Source organism: Venturia canescens, chromosome 6 (assembly GCF_019457755.1).
Source record: "Venturia canescens isolate UGA chromosome 6, ASM1945775v1, whole genome shotgun sequence".
NCBI lineage: Eukaryota > Metazoa > Arthropoda > Insecta > Hymenoptera > Ichneumonidae > Venturia > Venturia canescens.
Genome location: NC_057426.1, coordinates 18,197,176 through 18,215,446, shown reverse-complemented (window position 1 = coordinate 18,215,446; position 18,271 = coordinate 18,197,176). Strand labels below are relative to the sequence as shown.

At 35.8% G+C, this 18,271-nt stretch overlaps 1 protein-coding gene and 2 long non-coding RNA genes across 3 annotated transcripts; 1 reads left to right on the top strand and 2 right to left on the bottom strand.

Moving 5' to 3' along the window:
- The first annotated feature begins 7,615 nt into the window (after positions 1-7,615).
- LOC122412178 (nardilysin-like) lies at positions 7,616-10,862 on the top strand. Its single transcript, XM_043421546.1, is given in 12 exon segments — positions 7,616-7,690; positions 7,944-8,081; positions 8,164-8,359; positions 8,434-8,639; positions 8,740-8,910; positions 9,033-9,144; positions 9,147-9,196; positions 9,198-9,379; positions 9,558-9,994; positions 10,070-10,218; positions 10,306-10,439; positions 10,790-10,862. Coding segments are annotated over 12 exon segments (1,869 nt in total). The 5' UTR covers positions 7,616-7,669.
- Positions 10,863-13,854: 2,992 nt separating this feature from the next.
- On the bottom strand, positions 13,855-15,167 carry LOC122412348 (uncharacterized). The gene is made up of 3 exons (XR_006261321.1): positions 14,839-15,167; positions 14,458-14,668; positions 13,855-14,106 (listed from the first exon to the last, which is right to left on the bottom strand). It is a non-coding gene; the product is annotated as an uncharacterized lncRNA (long non-coding RNA).
- A 1,601-nt stretch (positions 15,168-16,768) lies between these two features.
- On the bottom strand, positions 16,769-17,330 carry LOC122412640 (uncharacterized). Its single transcript, XR_006261403.1, has 3 exons — positions 17,252-17,330; positions 16,982-17,120; positions 16,769-16,843 (listed from the first exon to the last, which is right to left on the bottom strand). It is a non-coding gene; the product is annotated as an uncharacterized lncRNA (long non-coding RNA).
- Positions 17,331-18,271: the final 941 nt, after the last annotated feature.

Sequence of the window (18,271 nt, the reverse complement as noted above, 5' to 3'; positions counted from 1 at the left end):
TGACAGTCCTCGTCAAAACGCTGTACAAAACTTCCTGAAAAACGCACAGAAAAATAAATTGTTAAATGTTAAACAATAAAAGAAAGTATGTAGAAAACGTACACTTACCGATGAAACTTCGCTGCGCTCCGTCCAAATCGTTGTAAACACCCGTAGAGATCCTGCGAGCAAAATAATATTTATAAAATAACGAAATAATTAATTAAATAAGCAATAATTGTACTTACCAAACTCGAAATGTTATCACCGTCGAATCCAGAAGAACCTGAAAATGGAAAATGGCAATCAATCAATAAAATAAACATCGATTCGTAATCAATTAATAAACAACCAATTAATTGTTATAAGAAGAAATTAAATATACTTACACACCCGTTGTATACAGAGAAAACCTAGAAACAACAATGAGATAATAATCTTACAATGAATAGTAAATAAGAATGAAAAATCAATAATTATTTAACTGAAGTTAATTAATTATTGATAAATAAAATATAACGAAAATGTACTTACCTTAAAATTAAGCTGAAAATAAATGTAAAATTAATGATTAATTAAACTGGTTTTAAATAATCAATAATTACGAGTTAAACGAATTTATAAAGTATATAGAAACAGTATATAAGAGTCACGGATACTCCCGCGGAGCAGCTGAAAATCGAATAGTTTTTAATAAGTTTTTAATGTTCTCGAATCTCTCCACAGCTAGCCAGTCGAACTCCGGCCGAGAGCGAGCACGGATACTCCCGCGGAGCAGCTGAAAATCGAATAGTTTTTAATAAGTTTTTAAAGTTCTCGAATCTCTCCACAGCTAGCCTGTCGAACTCCGGCCGAGAGCGAGCACGGATACTCCCGCAGAGCAGCTGAAAATCGAAAAGTTTTTAATAAGTTTTTAAAGTTCTTTTTTTTGTACAAGTTAATCGTACAAGTTTATTTTAATTTTGTAACATCGCAACTTAAAAGTTTGTAACAATACATAAGTGTAAAAAGGGTGAAAAGTGTTTAAAATAATTATTCAAATCATCCTTAAACCCTCGTTGAGTAATTTCCACCGAATCTCGCGATTAATTAACAATTTATTTCCGTTGAGTGATTTCCACCGAAACTCGCGATAATTCGAAATCATTTCTTTCGTTCGAGTATTTTTCACCGAAACTCGCGAATTATTATCATCAATTTTCTTCGAGTGATTTTTCCATTCTTTTCCTCGAGAATTAATATTTCTTAATTCGATAAAATCGAGTCTAATTATTTTTCTCGAATTATAAATTTTCACGAGTTATTTTCATCAAGATTAACTAGAGTCTCAATTTCATGTTTTACAAAAACTCGTGTTCATTACTGAACGAATTTACTAATTTCATTCTCTCTTTTACCTAACACCGTAAATTCTTTAAAACGTGGCATTATTTAATTTCATTTTCGTGCCTTAATTCAGCGATAAACCTGCGGATTCATTTCTTTTATAATCTGGCATACTTCTTTCATTTAATCTCGCAGTTGAATAATTAATTCAAGTTTTTCCATACGATTCTTTTTGTGCTAGACTCAGGCACGTTAGATCGTATTTTAATTCTTTTATTTGTATCGTTCTGTGCTGGAGAATTTGGCACGCCGATACCTATTTCTATCTCTCTCTCTCTCTCTCATTGTTCTGTGCTGGAGAATTTGGCACGCCAACGAGATTTCTATCTCTCTCTCTCTTTCTCATTGTTCTGTGCTGGAGAATTTGGCACGTCAACGAGATTTCTTTCTCTTTTCTATCCTTTAAACAAACTTGAATTAATTATCGAAATATAAATTTAATTATGAAATTCTCTTATTATGCCTAGACGTCGAGGAGGCGTTAAATTTCAAATCCGCCGGGCCATCGAACGTGCCTGTAATAGACCCGCTCTAAACCGCGGTAATAATAAGTCGTGGGTGAAAACGTTGTGCAAAGCCACTCAACACTCACAGGTATCTGAAAACTCCGGTGTCGAATATCTGAACGATATTATCTATAATTTGGTGTCAAAATCGGGCCCGAGTAAAATTCGCGTCGTTTCCGACGTTATCGTTCGGAAGAGCATCTTCATTATCGACGCTAATTCGCCATACTCATTGGGACGTTTGGTCGGTTCATCGATCTTCACTCAACGAGAAGAATACCATCCCGATTGTGGAAACATCTCTGAGGCATCGACCGTTTCCCGACCATCAACACCAATCGACATCGAAGTAATAACAATCGATTAACTCACCCGTCAAAGAATAACTAAACGGTAAGTGAGTTTTATTTTATTTTTATTCTGTAAAGGTCATCCGGTAAATATTTCACGAGCATAGGTTTCGGTCCTGAGGGGGAAAATCTCACCTTCTCAAATACGAGATCTAAAATAAGTCTACGCGTCGTACCCCGTGTATCATTTTCCTGGACAAATAAATTCTTCCGGTTGCCGACCATCGAGCATACTGCTGACGGTAATCCAGTCTGTATCAATCCAATCGGTCAAGTAAAGTTCCACATTTCCAGCAGTCGGTAAACTAACCAACCGCGACCAGGGTAAATCCCTGTCGTACCAAGCGGGCTGCTCTAAAAAGTTTCTCTCTTACCGTCCGTAGCCGTGAATCGTATTGTCGGTATTTCGTTAGATAATTTGTCTCTCTCTAAAAATCCGGGCATTAAACCACACGACGTAACATACCGATACACTTTTGGGCGAATCGATACAAATTAACAAGGTTCACAGACACTTCGATCTGAATCGCTTTCCGACGTGTAATGATCTCGAATCGCACGTCGGAAAGCGATGCTGGTCGAAATGTCAGTGAATGTTGTTAAATTGTATCGATTCACACAAAAGCGTATTATCGGTGATCAGCAATTTTCACGTTTATGATCGTTCGGAAACGACATCACTCGATTGTAAGGTGTGATCTCTATTCGCACAGCGGAAAGCGATTCAGAACGAAATGTCAGTGAATCTGGTTAATTTGTGTCGATTCACACAAAAGTGTATCGGTGATCACCAATGTTCATGTTTATGAACGTTCGGAAACGAGATCACTCGATTGTAAGGTATCATCTCGATTTGCACATCGGAAAGCTGTTCAGTTCGAAATGTCAGTGAATCTTGTTAATTTTTATCGATTCACACAAAAGTGTATCGGTGATCACCAATGTTCATGTTTATGAACGTTCGGAAACGACATCACTCGATTGAAAGGTGTGATCGCGATTCGCACATCGGAAAGCGATCCAGAACGAAATGTCAGTGAATCTGGTTAATTTGTGTCGATTCACACAAAAGTATATCGGTGATGTGCAATTTTCACGTTTATGAACGTTCGGAAACGACATCACTCGATTGTAATGTATGATTTCGATTCGCACATTGGAAAGCGATTCAGAACGAAATGTCAGTGAATCTTGTCAATTTGTGTCGATTCACACAAAAGTGTATCGGTGATCACCAATTTTCATGTTTATGAACGTTAGGAAACGACATCACTCGATTGTAAGGTATGATCTCGAATCGCACGTCGGAAAGCTGTTCAGTTCGAAATGTCAGTGAATCTTGTTAATTTTTATCGATTCACACAAAAGTGTATCGGTGATCACCAATTTTCACGTTTATGATGGTTCGGAAACGACATCACTCGATTGTAATATTTGATCTCGATTTGCACATCGGAAAGCGATTCAGAACGAAATGTCAGTGAATCTTGTTAATTTGTGTCGATTCACACAAAAGTGTATCGGTGATCACCAATTTTCATGTTTATGATGGTTCGGAAACGACATCACTCGATTGTAATATTTGATCTCGATTTGCACATCGGAAAGCGATTCAGAACGAAATGTCAGTGAATCTTGTCAATTTGTGTCGATTCACACAAAAGTGTATCGGTGATCACCAATTTTCATGTTTATGAACGTTAAGAAACGACATCACTCGATTGTAAGGTATGATCTCGAATCGCACGTCGGAAAGCTGTTCAGTTCGAAATGTCAGTGAATCTTGTTAATTTTTATCGATTCACACAAAAGTGTATCTGTGATCACCAATTTTCACGTTTATGATGGTTCGGAAACGACATCACTCGATTGTAATATTTGATCTCGATTTGCACATCGGAAAGCGATTCAGAACGAAATGTCAGTGAATCTTGTTAATTTGTGTCGATTCACACAAAAGTGTATCGGTGATCACCAATTTTCATGTTTATGATGGTTCGGAAACGACATCACTCGATTGTAAGGTGTGATCGCGATTCGCACATCGGAAAGCGATTCAGATCGAAATGTCTGTGAATCTGGTTAATTTGTGTCGATTCACACAAAAGTATATCGGTGATCTGCAATTTTCACGTTTATGAACGTTCGGAAACGACATCACTCGATTGTAATGTATGATCTCGATTCGCACATCGGAAAGCGATTCAGAACGAAATGTCAGTGAATCTTGTCAATTTGTGTCGATTCCCACAAAAGTGTATCGGTGATCACCAATTTCCATGTTTATGAACGTTAGGAAACGACATCACTCGATTGTAAGGTATGATCTCGAATCGCACGTCGGAAAGCTGTTCAGTTCGAAATGTCAGTGAATCTTGTTAATTTTTATCGATTCACACAAAAGTGTATCGGTGATCACCAATTTTCACGTTTATGATGGTTCGGAAACGACATCACTCGATTGTAATGTTTGATCTCGATTTGCACATCGGAAAGCGATTCAGAACGAAATGTCAGTGAATCTTGTTAATTTGTGTCGATTCACACAAAAGTGTATCGGTGATCACCAATTTTCATGTTTATGATGGTTCGGAAACGACATCACTCGATTGTAAGGTGTGATCGCGATTCGCACATCGGAAAGCGATTCAGAACGAAATGTCAGTGAATCTTGTTAATTTGTGTCGATTCACACAAAAGTGTATCGGTGATCACCAATTTTCATGTTTATGATGGTTCGGAAACGACATCACTCGATTGTAAGGTGTGATCGCGATTCGCACATCGGAAAGCGATTCAGAACGAAATGTCTGTGAATCTGGTTAATTTGTGTCGATTCACACAAAAGTATATCGGTGATCTCCAATTTTCACGTTTATGAACGTTCGGAAACGACATCATCAAGAGACTCGGTAGAGTCTCGGGACAAGTACATTGACAGCCCTGTCGTCTGCTGGCCCGAGGCTCTTGCCGAGACTATATTTTCTCTGAATAAAACGATTCGACGTGGTGGGGGTAAAATTCGCATGTGATTTTCTTTAATTACGAAGCTCATGAGTTATGTACGGCTTTGAAAATTGAACTTTCAGCTAATTAAGAAGTTCTCTATCGAATGAGCCCAAAATCAGCATGATCGGTGTCGCAATTGCTGAGAAAAAACTTTGCACGGGCCTAAGATTATGCAAAAATTACTTACACATTCATGATTTTCGTATCTGTATACGCGTACTCTGACCGCTACAAACATAGGCTCCTTGGCCCCCACGATCACCAATCCCCGGTTAGAGAATTTTTGTTGCAACCAATGAGAGGTGAGTAAATTTCTAGGCCAATCACATTCAACAATAAATTCAGGGAAGTTGGCGGAAAGCAGCTGTGGAAGGACCGAGAGCCCGAAAGTCACTAGCCGAAATTTCATGTTATGTTGACGTTTGAGGTTATGATCCTCAGAGTGCTGTTTGCGTGCGGATTGTAAATATAAATGAAAAGTGGAAGGATTAATCAACAATGACGTGATTATTTCATTTTATATCAATGAGGTGATTATTTTTTTAATAAAATAGTGGTAATGAAAAAGTTCAAGCGCGGTCAAAGTTGCTCCCGATATTTTATTTGGAATAAATACACACCCGGCACATTTCGAGTATCGGTATTTTTATAGAATCATCATTTCGACATGTGATTAAATAAATAATGAATTTGCATATTCTTTCCCGTGATTCAAATATAAAAGAAATCGAAATATAACCTCGCTCGACAGTGAAGTTACATTCCGCTTATAACTACAAAAACATGTGAGGTGCTAGATGGATTATGCATTCATTGTGGAAATACGATCTCTAGTTAACAACATCGGTAAGAATACATATACATTTTTCATATTCTTTCCCGTGAAATAATCTAAGTAGGATTATATTATCATTATGTTATTATTTTTTTGAGTTTTAACCTCGCTCGACAGTGGAGATACATTTCGCTTATTTCTTTTTACTCCTCACGCCTATTGTTGATAGATTAATTTCTATATAATCATTTTTCATATCATCGTTACTTAATTTGTCTCATTATTAACCGAAATCAAAATAAATTTTTTTAATAAAATTGCGTGGGAAAAATATATTAAAGGAAAAAAATCGCGTAAACTAGTAGACTCTTTTAGTTAATATTTTGTTTTATAATTATGACAGTAGTTTTTTTTAATATCAGGTGAACACCATTCTCATGCACAGTAGGCACAACGACGAGAATCCTCGACGAAATATCTGTTGGATGTCTGAACCGATGAAGTTGTTTGACGAAATTGAATATGAAAAGTGCACGGGCTCAACGCAAAAGTTCTCGAGCATCTTGTCAAATTTTACGTGAATCAACCACGCGGAAGAGAAGGCGTGCAAATGAAGCCCTATCTACAACATGGCGAGGGACTCGTTGTAATGTTGCTGGTGATATGAAAAGAATCCGACTCGAAGAAAATTTCAAATATTTGCTATCTAACAGACCTCGTCATAGGTTCGTTCTATTTTTTCTTCTTAATAAGCGATGTGTCATATGAAAATATTGAACGCCCACATGAAAGAACCAAAATATTTTTTCTCATCAAAATTAAGCCTTTTCAGAAATTTTGTAGAGATTCATATTAAAAATTTATTATTACAACAATGAACGAAATGTCCTCACGTAAATAATCAACACAGCAAAGATATGTTGAGTGGTTTAAACTAAATTTTATTGATTTTCATTAATGAATTCTAATCAATATTGTTTTCAAATGAAGGCCGGCACCGGAGCTTTACCAGTGGAAGAATATATTTAAAGACACAAAACAAGACCGCTTGATAAGAAGTTCTCCATGGGTTATATATGCGAAGACACAAAACAAGATTTAGCATTCAATCATATATTTGATTTGACGACCACTGTTCAAAGTATATTCCAAGAGCTGTGCGAATGACAATAAAATTTCTCTATTCCATCGAAGATTGTTTCCAATTTATTAAATAAAAAAAAAAAACAAATTCCAATTTATTAAGTAAAAAAAACAAATACTCGAATGCAGTTAACTTTGAATTTTGATAATGACATTTATCTGTTTGAATATCCAGAGTTATCAAATTACCAAATGGTTACCGCTCTCTTGATCGCTGATCCTAGTCCAGTTTCGTGTCAAGATGATTCTACCCTTGCTGTTAAAGATGGAGAACATGACCATGGTGATTGTAGATTATAATTTATTACTTATAGCCAAGCAATGATCGTCATTAACAATTTTTATTCACTAGCAAAAGCAGCGAGCGAAGATGAAGATGAGAGTGGGAGTGAAGAAAATGGAGAAAGTGATGAAGATGATGGTGTGGATGATGAGGATGACAGTGAGGATAACGAAGACGATGTAGATCAGATCGACAACGATGCTAAAGATGAATCAAGGGCTAAGGAAATTAAAAGAAAATGAAAAGAGAGGAAAAAATGGTAAATAATAAATCCTTGTCATTTGTCATTATTTTAAGAAAAAATAATACCAATTGACTGTTTTTCTTCTCTATTTCCATAATTTTGCAAATTCAGTGATGATTAAAGAAATATTTGTATGCATGATAAATGATTCCATTTTTTTATAATTTCATCGACATTCATATGGTATTCTAGAACTTTTTGAAAGTTATTCGAAAACTTGATATGCAGTTTCACTCCAAATTGTTTGTTGAGTTAATATTTTTTTTAGGCAGCTTGTGGATTGTGCATTGGCGTAGGGAGCTTCAGCGATCCTCCAGAAATACCTGGAATGGCTCATTTTTTGGAGCACATGGTGTTCATGGGATCTAAGAAATATCCACAGATATAGTATACATGTAGTGCGAAGGTAGTGCAAAGAGACAACTCTCTTCTTAAAATAAACTATTCAAGAATCGACAGCAATGACATTCGTTTTACAATGATTTAAGGAAAACGACTTCGACGCATTTATAAAAAAACATGGTGGTTCCGACAATGCGTATACCGAGTGCAAGAAAACAACGTTTTATTTTGAGATACAAGAAAAATTTCTGCACAGCGCACTCGATCGTTTTGCTCCATTTTTCATAAGTCCCTTGATAAAACGTGACGCTATTACTCGAGAACGAGAAGCAGTAGAGAGTGGTACGGTAGCAATGTCTTTTCTCTCATTGAATGTAGAAGCATGTCGACTTCACTCAATTCATAAAGTTTCATAGAATTTCAGATGGCGTTACCGTCCGATTTTCACAGGAAAGAACAGCTCTTCAGCAGCTTAGCAAAAACTGGACATCCCGCGACCAAATTTGTTTGGGGTAACTTGATTACTCTCCGCGATAATGTTACGGATGACAAACTCTATGAGGAATTGCACAAATTTCGTCAACGTCATTATAGCGCTCATCGAATGACCGTAGCAATACAGGTTCGAGAAAAAATATTTTATTTTATGACTATACAGATGCAACTGATTTTTCAAAACAATATTTGTTGTGATTAACTCGTTCGATAAAATTGTTCTACAGGCGAGATTACCGCTCGACACACTGAAAAATTACGTTAAGGAGTGTTTTTCGAACGTACCGAATAACAATTTGCCTCCTACAAATTTTGACGAATATAAAGGCGCCGAATCATTCAAGACGTCGCGCTTCCATCGAATGTATAAAGTAAAACCCATCAAAGATGTTTGCCAGGTAAATTTCTCGGAAACGATGTTTCGTCCGTAGCCTTGAAGGCTTAAACGACACTGAAGAGAGAAAAAATGTGAACGGATTCCTGAACGAAATTCTCACACGCATTTTTCAACGTTTGCTAGGTTGAATTAACTTGGACAATGCCATCGCTTTTTTTTCATCTGTACAAGAGCAAACCACATCAATACGTCTCTTGGATTATCGGTCACGAGGGCAAGGGATCGTTGATCAGTTACTACGAAAAAAAATGTGGTGCTTGGATGTTTTCAGCGGAAATGGTGAAAAGCGGTTTCGAACATAGCTCCATGTACGCCCTTTTCAGTCTTACTCTCGTGCTCACCGACGAAGGTCGTAAAAATTTGAAGGATGTTCTCTACGCTGTTTATTCTTACATTAATCTTATGAGACGCGAAAGTCCCCAAAAACGTATTTACGACGAGATTCATAGAATTGAGGAAACCAATTTCAGGTAAAAATCAAATAACTGTAGATGCGAATCGTGCAATTTTAAATGAAACATTTCTTCTGTGTAATAATCCTAAACTGTATATTCATTTGGATTTCCGAGCTTACACCTTTTTTCCCCATTTTTTCTTTTCAGTCAATATTTTTAAATGATTCGTTCATTCGTTCATTAATTGTTATAGATTTTCCGATGAAACACCGCCTGACCAGTACGTCGAGGATCTCTGCGAAAATATGCACTTTTACGCACCAGCTCATTTATATATAAATGGTTCCGAATTGTACTAATATTCGATAATATTCGAGTTTAACGAGGACGAGTTCAGCAAGGTTGAGCCGTGGTTCAAAACGAAATACGCAGACATTGAAATACCAGCCGATTGGATTAAGTGTTGGCAAAACGTAGAACCGTTTTCAGGCTTCCATTTACCGGAACCGAACATTTTTGTAACTGATGATTTTACCCTCGTACCAAAACCAGAGAAGCCATCAGACTATCCTGTCAAAGTTTATTCAGACTCTCTTTCCGAAGTGTGGTACAAACCTGACACGAAGTTCAGATTGCCCGAGTGTTATGAATTTTTTTATATATCACCGTTGGCCATTGCAGTCACCGGAAAAGTAAGGAAATAATGAACACCTCTCGTTCAAAAGAATGTTATTTTTAATTCAATCACGATTACCGTTTTCAATTTTGCTATGCTCGATCTATTCGTGGCGATTCTCAAGCAATTGTTAACTGAGGAATTATATCCAGCTACAGCAGCTGAGCTGCATTATACGATAATGTCTTGCGAGATGGGTCTTGTGGTCAAACTGAATGGATTCAATCAAAAATTATTTGTAAATATGATACTCACGAGAATTTGTGCAATATCGTGCTTCTACATTTTATCCAATCTTGTTGATTTAATTTTTCCAATATTTTAGCTCCTACTGGAAACGATAACAAAATACATAGCCAATTTTTCGAACCTCGTTACGGAAGAACTGTTCGAAGTTATGAAAGAAGAAGCATCGAAAGCGTACTACAATACGTTTATAAAGCCAGGAAAGCTTATTAAGTAAGTTGAAAATTTATCATTGCTTGTATTCCTCAATTATAGTTCCGTAGACGTAGTTTTCCTAGGACATTCAGGAAACATTATACTTTGTCGGTGAAGAGCATTTTCTTTTTTTTTTATTCGGAGAATTATCGCACAGAGATTTTCGTCTGATATCATTGAAAGGAAAGGTCTGATCATATTTTCAACTTTTTCGTGTAAGGGGACCCTTGGTTAGCCGAAAAATTAGTCTGAATTTTTGTTTCTCGGTCCATGATTTAATAGACAAAATAACCTTATTTCTGAATATTAGCCAAAAGTAGATTTGGAATAAACTTATCAATAGAAATCATGCTGTTAAATTTTTCTAGAGATGTAAGGATGCCGATACTCATGCTCGTTTATTGGCCGGCCATCGATCGAAAATGCATTAATTTACCATAGCTTTCAATTGTTTCAATTTTAAGTAGCCTTAACTGTCGAAGACTGTTTTATAAATAGCGCATTTTTGTTTTCTCTTCGTCATCACAGGTACGAAGGCGCGGCGCACACATCGGGACTCCTCAATCCAGTCCTTACGTCTATTTTTAACTAATTGACACTTTATTGTTGATCGTTAATCTAATCGGCGCAATATCATCTAATTCTCGAAGATCCCGCCTGACATTTCTGAAAAGGAAAAAACGATGAATATTTTGAATTTTCGAACTCGAATGCTTTCGTCAAATTTTCTAATGGAAAATTATATATAACGTTAGATATCCCGTTTATTATCTTTTGCAAGAAAGAAAGCAGCCTTTTTGATACAACCTCAATTCGGAAGCGGGCGTGAGCGATAATTGCGCTGGTTGGCCGGCGATGGCAGAACAATGTGTAGAGCAGCATACCATTGTGCATGTACAATGATAATATTATTGTAAAATATATTTAATAATATGGACTTACATAAAAGGAAGTTTGTTTTTACACGTCGTTTTCCGAATGATGCCTCGGGCTGTCGAATTGTTCAGATATTAACGAGGCACAGTGATGAATTTAACGAGGGTTGAAGGGAGAAAAACAAAATGTTCGAACAATCGTTTCGGACTGAAAAGAGCAAAAATAAAACAAAAAAGTAAGCACCCTCGATATTCGTCAAATAAAGCGTGGGTATCAAAATTCAAGGAAGAGGAGAATAACGAGAGAAACATCGTGCATTATTTGGCAATCGTTATTATTTTTATACACGAATTCCTCAGTAAATGAATATTTTGAATTGAAAATTCAAAACGAATAAAATAAAACTGAATAACATCCGTTTGGAATTGTAATTACGTCTTATTGTCACGGGTTCACAAAGAAAAACAAAAAAAATGACAAAAATGTTCGTTGTCTCGCTCACTGCTATGCGAAATACAAATTTTCACGACTCAATATGCTCAATGTTTTGAAAAAAATGTGAGTTACACAGCGTTATTCTCCTTTCATCACAGAAGAAGGTAAAACTTATTTTTCACAAAATATGCTCAATGTTTTGAAAAAAATGTGAGTTACACAGCGTTATTCTCCTTTCATCACAGAAGAAGGTAAAACTTATTTTTCACAAAATATCAAGGATGTCCAAATAAACCGTGTATCTGCTTTTCAGTCACCTCTTTCGCACTCAAGCAACTGACAGATCACTTAAGCACGTACAGAGTCGTTCTTGCTTTCATATGTTTTAATGCACCTTAAAGGAGAAAAAAAAACCGAAAACCCTCATTTTTTTTCCAAACATTTCATTTTTTTTCTACTCGTCCCATATTGAATATGTTGTTATTATTATTATTATATATATGAACGGTTGTGAGCGTACAGATAAATTATATATGATCGATGGACTACATATTTAGTGAATCCACACTTGATGAGACACCGAACTTCGATATTAGTTCGTTCTGCGTTACTTTCAATTTTCAAATCATTCGTTTTTAATATCATTATTATGCAGGAATTTTATTAAATACTTGTGAATGAAAGACGTAAAAATAACACAATTGCTTCGAAATTGTACATATTTGTAAAGTATTTGAACAGAAAAAACGTCTTCTCGATGTGCAATGGTAATAACTCCTTAGCGCGGTAAAACGTTGGTCGATAAAAATTTGAATCATCAATTTTTTCAACAAATTTTAATCATCAATATTTTGGTGCATTGTCATAAAATCTAATTTCTTGTTTTCAGCAGCGTTTTTTATTTAATTTCAATATGAGCACAATGTAAAATTCTGTGATGGAAGAACGTACGATGATTGTACAATTTTCAGAGACTCGGGAGTGTTTCCCATAGAAAAGAATCGAGCAATTAGACAACGTGATAACGTTGATTTCCGATAGGGCATGGACTTTGAATTATCAACGGTGTGTCTCGTTGGGTGGAGGATTCTACTAGTTTCTAGTTTACTCTAGCGTTACACATTAATTAAATAATTATAATATCAACAATATTAAATATATAAGCTTGATTCTTCCGGGTAGATATTGCTCGTGGATTAAGAGAACAAACAAAATATCTTTTATAAACACCGTCTCTGCTGAGCGTATTGGTTGGTGCAATCGATGTGAATTTTCTGGATTTGGAAGAAGTCCGATGATAATGGAAGATTTAAAAATTATTTATTTAAAAATATTTATTGATTTAAAAATTTTATTACTGTTTTTTCCTCAAAAAATCAAAAATATGTGTCGTAAGAAAGTGTTTGATTAAATAAAAAATTTACGTTTGAACAGTTTATTCTTTCTTCAAGTGTTTTGATGCAACACCCACATCTTGATTGCTATTTGAATAAACCCTCGAGAAAATGTCAGGTACTCTGTTTTTATGACTCAGTGAAAGAAGAAAGCGTAAAGTATTTAATATCTATATTTGAATATTTCTTCATTTATCACGGATAGTAAGTCTTCTCCCATTTTGGATTGTGCTTGTCTCTTCGCACAGCTCTTGGAATATACTTTGAACAGTGGTCGTCAAATCAAATATATGATTGAATGCTAAATCTTATTTTGTGTCTTCGCATATATAACCCATGGAGAACTTCTTATCAAGCGGTCTTGTTTTGTGTCTTTAAATGTATTCTTCCACTGGTAAAGCTCCGGTGCCGGCCTTCATTTGAAAACAATATTGATTAGAATTCATTAATGAAAATCAATAAAATTTAGTTTAAACCACTCAACATATCTTTGCTGTGTTGATTATTTACGTGAGGACATTTCGTTCATTGTTGTAATAATAAATTTTTAATATGAATCTCTACAAAATTTCTGAAAAGGCTTAATTTTGATGAGAAAAAATATTTTGGTTCTTTCATGTGGGCGTTCAATATTTTCATATGACACATCGCTTATTAAGAAGAAAAAATAGAACGAACCTATGACGAGGTCTGTTAGATAGCAAAATTTGAAATTTTCTTCGAGTCGGATTCTTTTCATATCACCAGCAACATTACAACGAGTCCCTCGCCATGTTGTAGATAGGGCTTCATTTGCACGCCTTCTCTTCCGCGTGGTTGATTCACGTAAAATTTGACAAGATGCTCGAGAACTTTTGCGTTGAGCCCGTGCACTTTTCATATTCAATTTCGTCAAACAACTTCATCGGTTCAGACATCCAACAGATATTTCGTCGAGGATTCTCGTCGTTGTGCCTACTGTGCATGAGAATGGTGTTCACCTGATATTAAAAAAAACTACTGTCATAATTATAAAACAAAATATTAACTAAAAGAGTCTACTAGTTTACGCGATTTTTTTCCTTTAATATATTTTTCCCACGCAATTTTATTAAAAAAATTTATTTTGATTTCGGTTAATAATGAGACAAATTAAGTAACGATGATATGAAAAATGATTATATAGAAATTGATCTATCAACAATAGGCGTGAGGAGTAAAAAGAAATAAGCGAAATGTATCTCCACTGTCGAGCGAGGTTAAAACTCAAAAAAATAATAACATAATGATAATATAATCCTACTTAGATTATTTCACGGGAAAGAATATGAAAAATGTATATGTATTCTTACCGATGTTGTTAACTAGAGATCATATTTCCACAATGAATGCATAATCCATCTAGCACCTCACATGTTTGGCACATTGTAGTTATAAGCGGAATGTAACTCCACTGTCGAGCGAGGTTATATTTTTGTCATTTTTCAGAATATAAATTCTTAGAGAAAAACAAAAATTTGAAGTTTCCTTGTTCCAGATTCAGAATTTATCTTCTCGCAGATACTGCAGTTCAACGTTCACCCAGCACCATTAAAACAAATTCACCATTTTATATTGTATAGAAATGTTTTATGAGAAATTCCCCATTCACAGAAGAACATTTCTCAAATTATTTTGAAAATTTTTATCCATACCGTAAACTGTGCTGTAGCTCCAAGAAAAATCGAAATTACCTGTATTCTTTCTTATCGTTTTTTGACTTGTTAGTGATTCGAGATACTCGATTTGGATATTTGAAAAATCTTGCATCAAAACGTCGTTTGTAGTTTCATTGGAATTTCCAGAATTGCCATGATTCATACTAGGGTTTGTTTTCCAGGCGTGCTTCCCGTTTCACCATTTCTGTATACTTGTGACTTACTTTCAATTTTTTTTCGGAGGCGCTTGAGAAAATCGTCTTGGCATTATCCGATGACCGCTCGATTTTTTAGTAATGCATGCAGTGAAAATTTTTAACAAAAACGGGCTCCGAAATAAAACAACCATTCGTCTTGGTATGAGCGGTAAGGAAACACGCATACTAGTGCACGTATGCTACACGTACATCCAATATGGAAGATGGATCAGCTGCGTATCACACCAACACACATCAGCTGCGCTCACACCCGGCACATTTCGAGTATCGGTATTTTTATTAATTTTTCACTTTTTATAATAAATATTTCTAGGTGGTTGTGTGGTGGTCCCGGATAGCGTAATTAAAACACTTGGTATTCAATATTTTTCGATGAATAAACAATTTTTAATTTCGACATAAAGTTAGCCGGCCAAAATTAATTTCGTTCAAAATAATTCACCTGGAAAGCTTCATCGATGCAGAATTGTTTGGTGGTTCAAAATTGATAATTTAAAACTTTTGGTAATTTGTAGATTACTCAATAAATATTCGTTAAAAAATTTAGCTTTCGCAGTCAGGTCATTTTTTTTCTTCAAAAAAAAGTTTAGATGATAAAATTCAATGTCTAAGTTTTTAATTTTTCGCAGTTTGAAAGTTTACATGAATGGTATATCTTAATCAACACATCACAGAATTTTATTTTCATTATTTCGCAGAGTGTGATATCCAAACCAACAGGCGCAGGCATTTCTACGGATGAAGCCTACTTAGGAGATTAAGTTGACCCTGAAGAAAATTCAGTTCGGATTCTACCACCGGCTTCTATGGTGATTCTGAGTGCTACAACTTTGGACACTCAGATGAATTGAGCCATCGTTAGAATGATGAAAGGAAAAAGTTTTTAATTGTTTCGCAGTTTGAAAATTTACATGATGGTATATCTTAATCAACACATCGCAGAATTTAATTTCCATTATTTCGCAGAGTGTGATATCCAAACCAACAGGCGCAGGCATTTCTATGAATGAAGTCTACTTAGGAGATTAAGTTGACGCTGAAGAAAATTCAGTTCGGATTTTACACCGGCTTCTATGGTGATTCTGAGTGCTACAACTTTGGACACTCAGATGAATTGAGCCATCGTTAGAATGATGAAAGGAAATTATAATATAGTGCTTATGAAGCAAATTGTAGTCAAAAAAGAAATCGGAGATAGCACCGGTCTTGAACAGTTCATTAGCGGAGTTATACTTCAGTAAGAAAAAGCAAAAGTTATAAAAACAGAGTGCGTATATGAAGTAAATTGTATAATTAGAGATATATAGCACCGGTCTTGAACTGTTTATTAGCGGAGCTGCACTTCAGTGGGAATAAATGAAAAAACAAAACAAAAACATCTTTATAAAACTATTTATTTAGTATTATTGGCCACCACGGCCACCACGGCCACCCCGGTTGCCACGAGCCCATGCCCTACGGACCCGCCTGGCCCGCAAAGCTTGGCTAGCCAAGGATCTCGCCGTGAGGAGTTGTAGGCGTTGCAGATATTCAAGCTGCAACGCCTCCCGAACTCGCCACCCAGCTCGCGTGCCTCGCCCTGGAACAATGAAAACAATTTTCTTAAATTTAAGTCGAAAAGAAAAGGAAGTAATAATCCCAAGCTCGTTTTACTTACGATTCATAGGTCTGTCATTGACCTGTGGGCCAGGAGGTGGCCCGAGTGGCTCTTGCGGTTCAGCAGGTTCCGCTGGTGGTGGTGGTGGTGGTGGCATATCGTGCCTCTCTTCGGCATCGTCGCCGTCAGCAACATTATTTGGCTGGCGCTCATCAATTTCCATTTTCTGAAATGAAAAAAAAAATTATTTTAAAATGTCATTTTTCTTATGATTACGGCAATAATATTGAACGTCTTTATTTATCGTTAAACATTAGTTAATAAAAACGACATTTGCAAACTACAAAAGTGAAAAAATACTTACGTCTTTTCACAGCAACAGGTGTTCGTCGAATGAGCTCCCTCGTCAACGGTTAAATGTTTAATCAAGAGACGCGGTAGCGACTCGTTGTTTAAACTCTTCAATGAGATGGCAGTGCCTTCGGCGATTCGCTCTGATGCCGCTAGATGGCAGCAGTAAAAAATTAGGCCGAAATATCCATTGGTGTTTTATTATCCACATTTTTCATGACAAATGAAACGAAGACGATAGTTCAGGAACAATTAGTACTTTGCAAATTATAGGGTCACTTACATGCCCCTTTGACGTGTGTTTATTTAAACAAAGCGGTGGCGGCTTCGCTCATGAGTTGGATGTCAGCCACCTGGGGGCGTTTCGGGTTCAGCACAATTCTATAACACTATAACCACAGAGGATGCTTTAACTTATTAATAACTTGAGCAAGACAAGTATGCAAACGGAAACTAATAGATTCTTCTAGATTAACATTATGAGTGCTTTCTAGTTATAACGAAGTTAGATACAAACTATATACTTCGTGAAATATTTCAGAGATAGTTACCATCAACCGGTAACAAGTAGTTAGTAAAGTTGGTCCACAGCGGGAATTCCCCGTTTTCATTCGGTCACATATGTTCTCATTATTTATGTTTATTGATTTCTTATTTAATTATCAATGTTCCTTTTTACTTTTTCCATAAGAAAAAACTACTGTCAGGATGAGTTTATTTATAACAATTCCTACTCTTGAAATTTGAATACCGATATTCCATCCCGACACATCACAAAACCTTGAGCCCGTTTTTTCCAACCTTAATCTAAGTTTGAACTGAGTTTAAAGTGCGTCGGAGAAAACGGCCGTTAACTTTATTTATACAAGTTATGAAAATTCATATTTTGCCTATGATTCCGAAATGAGCCGCGAAGGGGCCTTCTGTTCACAACGATTTTCTTGATTTTCGCTTAGGTTTTTCTGTATCACGTTAATATTTCAAACGAAAACTTCAATTAAAGTTTTCAAATAAATCAATTAAAACACTATCAAAGGGTTAGCTTTGAAAAAAAAATGAAAAGTTGGATGAGGGCGCCCGAATTGAATTATCTGTCTAAGCGCAGAGGGCGCTTCAACTCAAGTATAATTCTATCATGACCACAGCACGAAAAACGGTGGAACATATTTTCTTTCAGATTGTATACGAACACCATAAAAAAATTGAGTCGTTGACACACGTTAAAGTGTGAAGGAATTTATTTATCACGCAATTATTTAAAAATTTGTTTGAATATCTTCTACCCGATGCTAGTTTTATATTT